General features: G+C 39.7%; 1 protein-coding gene across 5 annotated transcripts in view; it reads left to right on the top strand.

Annotated features, from left to right (window-relative positions):
• The window catches only part of LOC150080216 (histone-lysine N-methyltransferase 2C-like), a 1,301,638-nt gene that overhangs the window by 484,109 nt on the left and 801,989 nt on the right, over positions 1-15,540 (top strand). For all 5 annotated transcript variants that reach the window (XM_090381514.1, XM_090381519.1, XM_090381517.1 and 2 more), the window contains exon 29: positions 11,169-11,639. In XM_090381514.1, the coding sequence (XP_090237640.1) occupies positions 11,169-11,639 (471 nt within the window). The remainder of the gene's footprint in view (positions 1-11,168; positions 11,640-15,540) is intronic.

Here is a 15,540-nt window from a genome sequence, read left to right on the forward strand (position 1 = left end):
GCGTTCGACTGTCATTTCTTGTAAATACAAAGGCGAATCGTGCATAAGCGAATTTGGTTCATGTTATATAAGATATCGTTCCCATATTTATAAATCGTGTACGATCGAATTTGTGTAGTGTAAACACTTGTTATACGAGGACTGACTATACCTATATTACTATTGTCATGTTCGTATTTGTCCTTTTTTTATTTTATGCTTTCTTAATTTTGTTTTTACTTTCCTACTTTTGATATAACCTGTCTTAATAATTTGGGCTCACATTCTTTTGGGTTCAAATTGGTTTTGATTTTCTTAAATTTATGTATACAAAAGTGCTATTTTTAATATATTATCAACTTACATTTTGAATTTCATCTACCGAGACTAAAATGACACCGATGTGCATTTGTAACCACATGGCGGTAACTTCAAAAACCATTCTTGGCTGATTTTGGTTTTGCTGTGGAATGTTAATGATGTGTACTAGTAATGCTGATGTGAATATCATCTCTTTTATCACGTAATTAGGTTACTTTGTCAGACCAATGGACCCTTGATACCGTTTTCCAGCAAAACATTTTTCACTTCCTACTTACATACATATAATGCTATCAAATTTATGTTTCAGTATACTATTACATACCTAAAGTTATAAATTAATTATGGCCTTACTGGATAATAAAACATTTGTATCTGAAAACAACAACAAAAAAATGTGTGTGTGTATATTAGAATTAGTATTAGTAGAGGCATATTATGCAAGAAAGCAAGCTTATACGGAGGGTTGATTCAGCCTTTTGATAACGATTTTGACAGTCCTTTAAAACTACGAAATTCCGTGCTGCCGCCACCAGTTGCGTTCTGTTTGTTTTCCTTGCTCATGGACTATCGCATGGCATAACAAAAGTGTGAATGTGCAAAAATTCATGGATATGGTGTCAGGTGATTTAACAGGTATATCTTCAAATGGGATCGAACGAATACTTGTCGCCGCTTCCATTCTTCGCAAAAAAAAAAAAAAAAAAAAAAAAAAAAAAAGCATGGCTGGAACATGACACGTGGCTGGACGCCTTATCCTGGTGCACCCAGACATTTTCAACATCAGAACCATACAGTGTGGATATTTCACGTTCAAACAACGGCTGTTGAACTTCAGTCTGGTAATATGCTGAGTTGACTTTCACGTTTTTATCGACTCTATGCAACTCAAATTTGCCGTTACAACAAAAATTCGTTCCAATTCTCAACCACCCCACTGCCTAAAGGCAGATTTCCTCACATCCATTCTACAATTCTTTCCTAAATTCAAATTTGTCCCCTCGGGTGCATAAGCTGAGTAAGAGAGAATCCCATCAGCATTGAGCTTGCTCAAACCATTCAAGGCCTCACACACACACCTCAGTTATATCACCTTGCAGGTGCCTAGTCTCTAGGTGTTGCAGTTGGCAGAACTTTATCCTTTCTTGGTAACAGCAACCCCCTGTTCCATTCACCAATCTCATTGCACTTCTCTGTGCTCGTTCCAGCACCTCTACATCCTTCCTAAAATGAGGCATCCAGACCTGTATGCAGTACTTGAGGTGTGGCCTGACCATTTCCTTATTCAAGGGGACAATCACCTCCTTATTCCTGCTAGCAAAATTCCTGTAATTGATAAGACACTATGAGCCACTCTTACAGGCATTCTGCACTGCTCAGAAAATTTCATATCTGCACAACTACATCCAGGTCCCTTTCATTTTCCACTACCCTGAGTGTAGTGCCACACAGTTGGTGCTTTACTCTGATTTTTTTTTTTTTTTTTTTTATTTACTCTGGGGTTATTGTTACTCATATGCAGTACTTTACCAAAACGACAGAATTCATTAGGGTTCCTGAGCAACACGACGCTGTTACCCCTCTCGCTAGAGGATGAACCCACCACTTGTCAGGTCTATAGGTACACTGCGTCACTGCATTCACATCCGATGGTAATTCACATAGACTGTGAATGGGGAGGTCATAGAATGGCCTCCTCATTCACCGGACATGAACCCCGTGGAGCATCTTTGGGATGCTGTGGAAAGGTCTTTCGATTCTCCACCCAGGAATGCAATGGAATTATGGACAGTGGTGCAAGCATGGATCGAAATTCCTGTGGAACGCTTTCATGAACTAGTGGACTGATGCCTTGTCGTGTGACTGCCCTTATTCTAGTGAAAGGTGCACCTACCTGTTATTAGGTAGGTATCCCATGATTTCTGTCCACTTGGTGAACATTTGTCAGTTTTAAACTTCTGTTGCCAGCTTTCAGCCCATCTGCTCAACATTTATAGATTCCATTGCAGTAGTCTACTCTGCCAACCTTTGTATCGTCTGCAAACTTGGACATTAACCCTGATATACCTTCATCAATATCATTGATAAATATAGAAAACAAGGGGGCCGAACACCGAATCCTGTTGGACTCAACTAATAACATTAGTCTACGAAGGCGGTGTCCATGGATTACCACTCAACCTGCCCTTTATCCATAGCAACAACTTGCCCTTAATGCCATACTGCTCCAATTTGTACAGTAATCTTCCATGTGCAACAGTATCATTTTATACATATAACTACTTGTTTACCATAATTAAAAGACTACAGTTTCACTACTACACTACATGTCTAGTTACAAGATATGATATTTTGATATTTGCACCAAATTACCATTAGAAAGGCTCATTGAATATTGAGTCATAACTTCCCAAATTTGTAATTGAATTAAAAATAAACTAATGAATGTTATTAGGACTATAAAAACTGATGAACTCAATTTGATATGTTAAGTTAGAAAAGGGTAAAATTTTTCAAAAAAGTTATTATCAAGAGCTGAAAATTCTTCGACTGCACAGGACGTAGCATTAAAATTACTTTTCCAAGATAATTTTTTTATGTCAAAGTTCATCTGACAAAACTTGGGGACAATTTTTAGCAATTTCTTTTATTCTGTGTGCTCCTTGATATCCTTTTGTACACTACCAAGGTGTACCACACTTTTAGAAGCACTGTTTTATATGTACTTGTAATATCTTATGGCTATGATTTCTCTAGAAATTTTCCAGTTTGCAAAACTTCAGTAATTTTCCATTACTTTTCCACAATCCCATCACTATACAGCAAGTTTAGGTTCTTGCTGTAATATTATTATAAGAACTCCTAGTAGGCATTACAGTTTTTTTTTTTTTTTTTTATCTCTCTTGTTTGGTCTTCGATTACCTTGACTGTCTTTTAGCTTCTGGGTTGTACCAAAACAACCAGCTTTCATTGCAAGTAATTACAGCAAAGTCTGGATCTTCTTAAATTTTTTTCAAAACATCTTCACAAACTTGGAGTTTTGTCATTCTTTGATCAAAATTTTTAGCACCATCTTGACACACCCTTTTCTCATGCCTCAATTTTCAGTTAAAATTTGTCTATTTCTTTGTCCATATTGAGTTGTAATAGAACCATTCTAATGATTAAACGACGATAACTTCTAATCAGTGCCCTTACCAGTCCACATTTTCATACTGGATGGTCTGTTCTTCATTGTCTTCCACATTGTCTCTTCCTTCTAAAAAAAAAAAAATTCCCTCGACGTGGTGAGGGGACCTCCCAGTGACGCTGCTGGACTTCCAGACTAGCATCACTGGGATCCAACGCCCACAGCCTAGGTTCCGGGCTTACATCAATGGAATCCGGCCTGTTTGCCGTGCGCTGCGACCCGTGGAAATTCGGAAAGGGGGATCCTGGTGGTTGAGGGGCCCAGCTTCAATACACCACTTTGGCCCCTGCTTGGACAAGACGGGTGGTCTTGGAAGGCCCGGCTAGGATCAATCGGCTAGTAGGTTCGCCTGCAAGGGTCAGCCGTGTCAATGCCACGCCCCTACCCTCATGGTCCGAGGGACAGGATTCAGGCTGGCGGCGGTGCGGGTATAGTGTCTGGGTAGCCCTGGCGTCCCACTCCCGAGCGCATTTATTGCATGCCGGGTAGTGGGCGTCCCTTTGGGCTCCGTGGTGGGTGGGGAGCCCGGGCACTGAAAAATTTAAAAATCTCTATGAATCCTGATAAACATATTCCTTCAGGGGCCCCAACCCGGTCCCTATCTGAAAACATAGACGGAGAGGCAGATAATATTATTGCGACAAAGAGGCAGCGAACTGAAACATCATCATCAGGGCCTGTCCCAAGATTTCTCATTATGCATTCCACCAATGAAAAACCGATTGGCAAAATGTCGCCCTTTTTTATTCAAAAAGGGTTAGACGGGTTAGTAGGTTCTCCCAAATCAGTTAAGCGGCTCCGTTCTGGAGACCTCTTAATTGAAACTAAAAATGACAGGCAATCAGAACATCTACTCCGAGTAACATCAATCGGAGGTATCCCTATAACAGTGACACCACACAGAACACTCAATTCATCGAGAGGTGGCATTTCGGAGTGGGACCTTCTCGACGTAACCGAGGAGGAAATCTGCTCTGAATTAAAACCACAGGGAGTCATTGCCGTCAAGAGAATCACTGCGCGAAGGGATGGAAAAATTGTTAAAACCAGGAGTTATCTTGACTTTTAACTCTCCTAAACCTCCTGACGAGATTAAAGCTGGATACATCAACTGTTCGGTGCGTCCATACGTTCCAAATCCTTTACGGTGTTTTAAATGCCAGAAGTACGGACATTCTCAAATGGCCTGCCGCGGAGTCCTTGCATGCGCTCGATGCGGTGCAAAGGACCACGAAACAACAGCATGTTCAGCCGCAAAACCCACCTGTATTAACTGTGAAGGCGAACACCCGGCCTACTCACGAGCATGCCAGAGGTGGAAAGAAGAAAAAGAGATTCAACGGCTGAAGGCAGAGCTAAATATATCATACCAGGAGGCAAGGAAATCGGTCAAACCCCTGAATATCAACAAACCTACCTACGCCCAGAAGGTAGCAGGGAGATGTTCCGTCGGAACTCAGACGGACATGACCATTCCTCCAAAGGAGTCTTTCACTCCCATCGTGCGTTATCTCCTAAGTACTCAAAAACCTGCACAGAAGGACCAATCAGCTGCCACTCCTATATCGGTACCTCCTAACGCTCCTCAAGTTCCAAAGGTAACTGTGAAAGAAAAGAATAAAAAAGGGGAACTCCCCACTAGTACCCAAGAAAAGATGGATGTGGAGCAAAAGGAGGTACCCGAAGATTCAGTTTTGGAACTCTTTGCGGAGGAGGAAATGGACACGGGACAGCGTCCATTCTTCCCCAAAAAAGACAAATCCAAGACTGATAAAAGTAAGCCCTCAGCACCTCGGAAGCCTCCTGATGGACCCACCAAGCCAAAATAATGGCTAAATTCCTACAATGGAATTGTCGTGGATTCCGGCGAAATATTGATGACATCAAGGCCCTCCTGCAAAAGTACGAGCCAGTTTGCTTTTGCTTGCAGGAGACATATCTAAAGGCAAATGACGATCCCACCATGCATAACACCACAATTTTTCGTAAGGATAGAATTGCGGATGGCGCTGTACATGGGGGAGTGGCTATCCTTGTGGGTAACCAGACCCCAGTGCTAGTTGTAATTAGCAAGGGCTTGCTAATTACAACTAGCATAGAAGCTGTTGCAATTCGCCTTACGGTGGGATTTTTATTAACCGTCTGCTCTATCTATTTGCCACCTGGGACCGACATCTCCCAGGAAGACCTTGTTGATCTTCTAACGCAGTTGTCTCCCCCTTTCTTACTTCTCGGGGATATGAATGGACATAACACCCTGTGGGGTAGTGCTAACATCAACGGGGCGCCTCCGTAGCCAGGTGGGAAGGAGCAGCAGTGCGTAGCACACGCTTCTTGATTAAACCGGGGTTCGAGCCCGTCACCACCAAATACGGAGGATGCGGAAAGGTCAGGGAATGACCACCGCATGACCCGGAGCAATATGGCCTTAGTTGCTAATGCTCCTTAAAAAACCAAACAAACAAGCTAACATCAACGGAAGGGGACGAGTCATAGAGCGTATGCTCAATGACAATGACCTTTCCCTTCTAAATACTGGAACAAACACCTTCTTCCACATGCCTACCCGTACTTTTTCTGCCATTGATCTCTCTATCTGCTCCCCTTCTCTACTCCCTTCACTCACTTGGGAGGTGGAGGAGAATCCATACGGAAGCGATCACTTCCCCGTGATAACCTTGTTACACAGTGGGAGACCATGTCTTCCTTTTAGGTTACCGCGGTGGAAGATTGATCAGGCTGACTGGATTGCCTTCCAACATCAGGCAAATTTTGATCTTAGCACAGTCAGTCAAGAGTCTATCAATGATGCAGTTAAGTACATCACAGAAAATATTGTCCAAGCAGCTGCGAATGCTGTTCCAAAAACATCTGCCCGGTTTCCACCATTTCCTAAACCTTGGTGGAATTCACAATGCACAGCAGCAAAAAAGGCTCAAAACAAAGCGTGGGGGATATTCCGCCGATATCCTACCACGACCAACCTTATAGCCTTTAAACGTGCACGAGCCAAAGCACGCTACATCCGTCGTCAGAGTCAAAAGGAATCGTGGATCCGTTTTACATCATCTATTAACCAGTCTACCAACTCTAAGGTAGTCTGGGATAAAATCCGGAAAATGAAGGGGAAATATACATCCCGCCCTTCTTCAATCCTAGATTATAATGGATGCGCTATTGCAGATCCAACTGCAATAGCCAATGCTCTTGGGGAAACATTCTCTAACATCTCCGCAACATCCTCGTACTCCCCAGAGTTCCTGGTCCTGAAACATAAACTGGAAAGAGAAGCACTTAATTTTAAGTCCAAGGGCCTCTATCCCTACAACGGGGATTTTACTATTCAGGAACTGAAAAGAGCCCTCGCTCTTTCCAAAGCAAGTGCTGTTGGACCAGATGGTATCCATTATGACATGATTAAACATCTTTCCCCAAAATCTATGGATTGTCTGCTCCTTCTGTATAACAGAATCTTTACTGAAGGGCAGTTTCCCGACTCCTGGCGAAAGGCAATCGTTCTTGCCTTTCCTAAGCCAGGAAAGGATCCAAAAGTCACCACAAATTATCGTCCTATTGCTCTGACCAGCTGTCTGTGCAAAATCCTGGAGAGAATGGTTAATTCTCGTTTGATATGGTATCTCGAAACAAATGACCTTCTCTCCAACATCCAGTGCGGCTTCCGAAGGAACCGGTCTACTTTGGACCATCTTATTAGATTGGAAGCATCCATCCGGGATGCTTTCCTAAAACGCGAACACTTGGTGTCGGTGTTCTTTGACATGGAAAAAGCGTATGACACAACTTGGAGATTTGGCATCTTAAAAGATCTGCATAGCCTTGGCCTTAGGGGGCAACTCCCCATTTTTGTTAAAAACTTTCTAGCCAATCGATCTTTCCAAGTTCGTGTGGGATCCTCACTCTCTCGTTCCTTCACTCAAGAGGAGGGAGTACCACAAGGATCAGTATTAAGTGTTACACTTTTTGCCATCAAAGTAAATTCCATCACAGAACAACTTCCTCCAACTGTACACAGTGCCCTCTATGTTGATGACTTTAGCATATTTTGTCAGTCGTGCAACATGAGGGTTATTGAAAGACAACTGCAGAAAGCTATTGATCGCCTCAACTCCTGGGCACTTGCTAATGGCTTCAGGTTCTCGCCGGAGAAGACCGTTTGCGTACACTTTTGTCGCAAGCGCAATCTTCATCCTGAACCTGAATTAAAGCTCGGACAAAATGCAATTCCAGTAGCAGCGTACACAAAATTCTTGGGACTCGTATTCGATAAAAAGCTGACCTTTCTGGATCACATCCGTCAACACCGCACAAAGTGCACAAGAGGGCTGAATATTCTGCGCTCTCTTTCCTCAACATCTTGGGGTGCGGATCGATGCACCTTATTACGCATCTATCATGCACTTGTACGATCCAGAATAGATTACAGGTCCCTGGTATACAATTCGGCCAGAGACACTGTACTTCGATGGCTGGATCCTGTCCATCATCAGGCTCTCCGTATCGCTATTGGAGCATTTCGAACATCTCCCGTCCAGAGCTTATACGTCGAAGCAAACGAACCACCGTTATCACTTCGATGTAAGCAGTTGTCTCTAAAGTACGCCTTGAAACTAAAATCCCTGCCAGACCATCCTACATGGCCATTCGTTTTTGAGCCACGATGGGAAAATTTGTACAACACCCGTAAGACTGCCAATCGTCCTTTTGGTATTCGTCTCCAAGAGCTACTCAAAGAACTTAATATTAAGGTAGACAAGGTTGCCCAAACACCAAAGCAACCCCTTCCACCCTGGCATGCTCATTTCCCAACATGTGACTTGTCCCTTAGAAATTGGGGAAAGTCGGACACTCCATCGTCTGTCTACCTGCAGCTTTATTCAGCACACCGAGCTGAACATTCTGACTTCGCGCCTGTTTACACAGACGGTTCGAAGTCGGAATCATATGTGGGATCTGCTGCTGTCTTTACAGACAGCACTACTTCGGAGCAGATTCCCTCTGAATGCAGTATATTTACTGCAGAGCTGCATGCTATAGAGTTAGCCTTGGATCACATTAGTAAGTGCCAATACCAATGGTTCATTTTATATTCAGACTCTCTCAGCGTGTTACAGGCTTTAATATCTGTGAGATATAATCCTCATCCGGTTCTGTCTAGTATTCAGCAGAAGATTCACTTCCTCCTCGGACGTGAATATGATATCCGCTTCTGCTGGATTCCCAGCCACATTGGGATTAGGGGAAATGATTTGGCTGACGTCGCAGCCAAATCACCAATTCCCAATAACAACCACAGTCTGTCAGTCCCCTATACAGACTACAGGCAAATAATACATCAAAAGATACATTCCCAATGGCAGGACTCGTGGAATAGACAGACTGGAAATAAACTATATTGTATAAAGCCTGTTATTGAACCGTGGCAGTCTAGTCTGCGCAGCAATCGTAAGGAGGAAGTTGTTCTTGTCCGGACCCGCATAGGACACACTCATTTAACTCATTCGTTTTTGCTGAGGGCTGATGACCCTCCTATGTGTGAGTCGTGTGGCACAATTCTAACGATCAGACACCTTTTAATTGACTGTCCAGATTTTAGCAGCACCCGTTTTACCGCCTTTAATCATCTGACTGAGCCTTATACACTCAGTCAGATTTTATCCAACAATGACAATGTGTCTGCGATTTTTAGCTTTTTGAAAGCAATAAAGGTTTTTAATCGTATTTAAAATTTATATGTTGTTGTTATGTCTCTTATTGATTTATCTTTTTTATATATTTATTTTTAGATCTGGACTTGGCGGCCTAATTAATTAGGTCACTGAGATGTTAATTTTTACCTGGTCTTGGTGCATTATAGCCCTAGCTGCTAATGCGCCAATAAAATCGAAATCAAATCAAATCAAATCAACCTTCTAAAAAATCTTTTATTCCATGTAAACATACAGCTCTTAACATAGTATCTTCCCCATAAGCTTGACCGGTGCCTCCGTAGCCGGGTGGGAAGGAGCGGCAGTGCGTAGCACACGCTTCTTGATTAGACCGGGGTTTGAGCCCGTCACCACCAAATACGGAGGATGTGGAAAGGTCAGGGAATGACCACCGCATATTCCCAGAGCAATATTGCCTTAGTTGCTAATGCTCCTAAAAACCAAATAACATAAGCTTGACATAACTCTTAACTTTCAGTTGGTGTTTTCTTTAGTTTTGTTAAAATTTTGAAGTTGATTCATTGTTCAATTCTTTTGTATGTAATTTTTCCAGCAAATTGCAATAACACAAGGTAATGATACCTATCTCACTTCAAAGCAAATGAGCGTGTTGGAACATGACTTGGCAGATAGCTAGGGAAAGTTTCAAAATTAATTGTTGTGCCTTTGTTTCACAGGCTGTGCTTATTGTGTAGTGGTTGCATGCACAGTCTTGTTATTTAATAGCTGCACCTCATATACTTCTACTGTTTTTGTTCTTAGTATGTTTTGAAGAGGACTGTTCAAAGCAGTAGGTCTAATGTACTTTTGCTTTTACCCATCCTTAACCCTGGCACATCTGTCACACTCATCTAAAGAATAAATAGTATTACAGCCATTACAACCACCATTGCCTTCATATTGTCCTTTTAGAAACTTAAGTCGTTGGATTGGGGAGCGATTTAGAGGTCTGTCTTAGACTTAAGGAAAATAAATATGATCTTAAGGGTCAGATTAACCAGCAAATAGGAATTTTGCCAGTTGTTTCATCCATTACTGTTAATTTTAGAGGGGTGTGGTGTGGGACCCCAGCCACACTCCTCAAAACTATGGGTCTTACATCATCTGATTTGAAAATTATTTCTATGAGGGTCCTGTAGGGAAATCACAGCTGTTTCAAGGTCCACCAGTGGATAACAACTGTTATATGTTTTGTTGATTAACCATTTATACTCTATCTTGTACTGGATATTGTAAGGTTACCATGTACCCTTAAACACGAGAAATTAAAAATAATAATAATAATAAATAAATAAAAAATAAATAAATAAATAAAAATTTGATTCATGCTTAACCGTGGCACGTCTGTCACACTCATCTAAAGAATCAATAATATTACAACCACTACTACGACCATTGTCTTCACTGTTGTCCTCACAGAAAGGCCTGAGTTCATGTTTTACCAGAGGAATGTGTTTGCTGACAGTGTGCCCATATTAATCGGTCTTGGGCAAAATTTGCATTTTTTTTTTTTTTTTTTTTTTTTACCTCTTGGAAACTAAAAGTTTCTTCTGACAAACTGACCACAGAATACTCAAATTTCCCAACATTATCACTGATGTTCATGGTCTTATTTGCCTTGGCACAAAAACAAACTGCAGCCATCACTCACAGTAAGTTTTTAAATCGGGTGAAGATATTATGAAGACTAGGTAGTAGTATTACTCAGGTGAAGCCATATTCTTACATTTCTTATTGTTATGTCTTGTGTTGTAATTCCTCTGGCATGTGCCAGCCACCCAAGTAATAAAATTTATCATTACTTAATCGTATTAAGTTTACTACTTTTATTAATTGAAATTTGTTATTTATATTGTATACCTTAAGTAATTAACTAATTTTATGTACTTATCACATATGAAAATTATCATTGCTTATATTTTAAATAATAATGGCTTAATTGTTTTCTGCAGGAGGCATTCTTTGGAAAGAATTTGTTAGATACAAGTAAGGAAGTTGAATCCAACCTGGATATTCATAGTGATGATGAAACTTCAACTGTTATTAATCGAGACAAAGCTCTACCAATGTTACCACAACCAATGTCTACCACAGTGGCAGCAGTACCTGCTCAAGCAGTAATGCCTGTTGCACCATTGGTTACGCAGGCAACAACAGCTACTTTGATGACATCAAAAGTTGTAGCTCAGAAATCTGTTCCTCCTCAAACTGTATCATCTGCTCCTGTTCGTCCTGACATACCTTCCTCTTCTGGGCATCCTAATCCACCGCCTTCATCTGGAAATCACAATTTTGTAGCTGCTGCCTTGTCTAATTCACAGTCAGATGCAGTTATATGTCAGCCAGAACCCTCAAACAGGATGGAAAAAAATGAAATAAAAAATAATAATAATATAACCGAAAAAGAAACCTCATCATCTAAGGTGTTTTAGTTTTATAATTAATTAATATAATTTTTGCAATTTGAGAAATAAATGTTATTCTTGTTAATTCTTAAGTTATAAAAATTCATTTTATAATCAACAATGATAATTATTTTTTTATGTGAACTTGAAATGATTTCATATTACCATTCTGTGATTTATATGTATTAATGTGGTTTAATACCTCTCTGCAAATAATATATTGAATGGTATTTTTTTAATATTTATTAATTAATAATGTTAATGGTTATTTCAGTTTGATACAGTATATAGGTATATCTAGATAAAGCTCAACTCTTTACTATAAGTAAGCCATTACATGGAATTCTAATTAATGTTGTGAGATCTGTTTTGTCTTAGTTAGTGCTTTGTCTTGTGGCCATGACTGCAAGACAAATAACTTTGGAATTATCTTTTTTTCTCTATTTCAATATACAATTTTTTTTTTTTTTTTTTTTTTTCCAACGTTAAAAACATTTTAATGGCGTTATTTGGAAAAAAAAAAGCATTACATTACATAGAAATCATTATGAAACTCGATGCGCATGATGCAACAAGTACAATGCATACACCCAAGAAAACTCAATTGTCCGCTACGGTATACCATTATATCAGCATAATGATTAATACGCGAGTGACTGTGCCAAAATCTACAGCCCAGCATTCAAAGGAATATCATGAAAGAAAGAAAGGGCAGTTGGACAGAAATGTGAATCCAGATGAAATTCAACAAGAGTGTTTCGTTATGCCTGGGAGTTCTCAAACTGCACCCAAAAAAACTTGAGCCCAAATAATGAAGGAATATCGTGAACAGAAGAAAAGGAAATTAGAAATTCAAACTATCCCAAATAATAATGAAATTCAACCACTGAGTTCTACTATGCCTGATACTTATCAGGAATCTAAAATCCAGCAGAACGAATGAAGGTATATCATGTACGAAAAAAAGCAAAATTAGAACTGGCTAATAATGAGATTCCTGATTACATCCTTATAGCATCTACACAAGCTGACAGCGAGTTTGAAAAACTAGTGTACAAAAACCCAGTTGGATTTAGTTGTAATGTTTGTGATCATTTATGGTTTCAATTAGATTTGAAACCATTTCCAACAACTTCATATGAATTACTTTAAAATGAATTTAATTTACAAGAAGAAGTGAGTACTTTCGTGATGTGTAATGCAAGTCATACTTCATTAAAAAAGGGATGGACACCAACTATGGCCACTTCAAATGGATTTATATATCCAACATATACTACTCATTTGCCTCCACTGGATGTTGTAACAGCGTTTGATATCACCACAATTTCCCTTTATGCAGATTCGTCATTTAGGTTATGAACATGGGCAATATGGGATCATTGGACAAGTAATAAATGTACCGGTTAACGTAAATATGATGGTTCATCAATTACCTAGAGAATTAGATGACAGTTATGCCATTAATGTGCATATAAAACAAAGACTCATACATAAATCATCATATCTACAAGAATGTGTGCAGAAGAAAATAGTGAAAATATGGTTAAGATATTTGATAAATTCACCTTTGTATAAATTCTATGGCATAAAATTGAGTGATAATTTCTTGGGAACAAATGATGACAGTGAATAGGAACATTCAGATGAAATTGTGGAACCTGTCAACAATGATGATGAACTATTGTTAATTCAACAACAAACATTATTATGGTCTGAAGATAAATATTTATGTTATGTTTTTTTTTTTTAGGAGCATTAGCAACTAAGGCCATATTGCTCCGGGATATGCGGTGGTTATTTCCTGACCTTTCCACATCCTCCGTATTTGGTGGTGACGGGCTCGAACCCCGGTCTAATCAAGAAGCGTGTGCAAGCACTGCTGCTCCTTCCCACCTGGCTACGGAGGCGCCTAAATATTTATGTATAGCACCGGGAATCATCTCCAACAAGTTTCATATTTGATATACATGCAGAAGAACTTTATTTTCTGGCTATATATTTGGGACTTGCACAAAAATTTAATAAAAATGGATTGAAAATTACTCCCTTTATGATGGCATTGAGTGAAATTCATAGATTTGATCATCGTGGAGTAACTCCCCAACATTTGCAATATATGGTAATGAAAATTATGCACATGTGTACTGCAGAAAATTTGCAAATTGTCTTTAAATCAGTAGGAATAATAGCTAGCATTACTTGTTCTATATTGTAATTGAAAGAATTAGAGATTGCTCCAGAATTATGGCATTCACTACAATTTCATGAATTAGTACAAGTTGTTTGACAGTCTGACAGTACATTTTCTAAAATTCTTACAAAAATAGGCAATCTCAAGCCATTCAAATCCTTAAACATCTCAATTAGATCACCTCACAGGTGCTTAGTCTTCAGACACTGCAATTTGCAGAACTTAAGCCTTTCTTGGTAAGAACACCCATTTGTTTCCCTCATCAATCTCATTGCCTTTCTCTGTACTCGTTCTGGCACCTCTATATCGGTCCTGAAATGAGGCCTCCAAACCTGTATGCAGTTCTCAAGGTGTGGCCTGACCATGGCTTTATACAAAGGGATAATTACCTCCTTATCCCTGCTACCAAAATTCCTATATATCATTGACAAGACCACATTGGCTGCTCTTACAGACAGTCTGCACTGCCCTGAAAACTTCATATCTGACTGCACGGTTACCCCCAGATCCTTTTCATTCTCCACTACCTTGGTTGTAGTACCACACAATTGTTACGTTATTCTGGGGTTACTGCTACCCACATGCAGTACTTTGACAATTGCAATGTTAAACTTCAGGAGCCACCCCTCAGCCCATCTCCCCAAGTTTTCTAGATCCTATTGCAGCTGCATATCGTTGTTACTGTCATTAACAACCCTGCCAACTCTTGTATCATCTGTAGACTTGTACATTAAGTCTGTTATACTTTCATTAATATCATTGATAAATAGAGAAAACAACAATGGTTGTTTTTTATACAAACAACAAAAACAATACAGAATCCTGGGGGACTCCAATAATTTTATTAGCTCATGAAGCAGTAAAAATAGCCAATAATTATAGTAGCAGCAGTGTCCATTGAATGCCACTCTCAGTCTTCTTCCACTCAACTATCCTTTTATCCATAAGAGCAACTTTACCTTAATGCATGCTGCTCCAACTTGTGCAATAGCCTTTTAAGTGCAACAGTATCAAAAGTTTTCCTAAAAACCAAGTACAGTAAACCCCCGCTATTCGCGGTATCTGTATTTGCGGTTTTGCGTATTCGCAGTCGCTGATTTAATATAAAATGAAACCTAAAAAAATGTGAATTTTAAATTGCCGTGAACATTTTCCGCCATAAAAAAATATGGGCATGGCTAAAATCATCTTTCCCGGTCAAAACAGCGCTCAGTGGGTGGGGGGAGAGGGGTGACAAAATCGCGAGCGTGGATGTTTCTCGCTAATCCTTGTTCAGTATGTGCTATGCGCTTGTCATGGGTTTTGTCGTTTTGGCTTTTAATTTATATGCTTATAAATTGAATAAATTTATCAATTTATAAATTGACATGCTTACAAAAGTGATAAATCTACCGTTTTGAAGTGTAAAACAGACTTTTTCGAGTGTGTTAATGTTTATTGTGGACAAGTTCTTTCTAACCCGTACAAAAATATGGCTACGAATAACAAGGGAAATGTGAAAAGATCAAAGAAGGCGATGACATTAGCGAATAAAATTGAGTTATTAGACAAAATTTCTAATGGTGAAAGTGTCTCCTCAGTGGCAAAACATTATAAAATCAATGAGTCAACGGTATGATCAATCAAGAAATCGGAAGAAAAAATCCGCTGTAGTGTCCGTGAAAACGCGCTAATTGCTTCAAAAATTTGCTCTGTAACTCATGATGTTAAATTAGAAATAATGGA

The sequence above is a fragment of the Mastigoproctus giganteus genome, chromosome 9 (genome assembly GCF_048544385.1).
Source record: "Mastigoproctus giganteus isolate SK-2022 chromosome 9, ASM4854438v1, whole genome shotgun sequence".
NCBI classification, from domain to species: Eukaryota; Metazoa; Arthropoda; class Arachnida; order Uropygi; family Thelyphonidae; genus Mastigoproctus; species Mastigoproctus giganteus.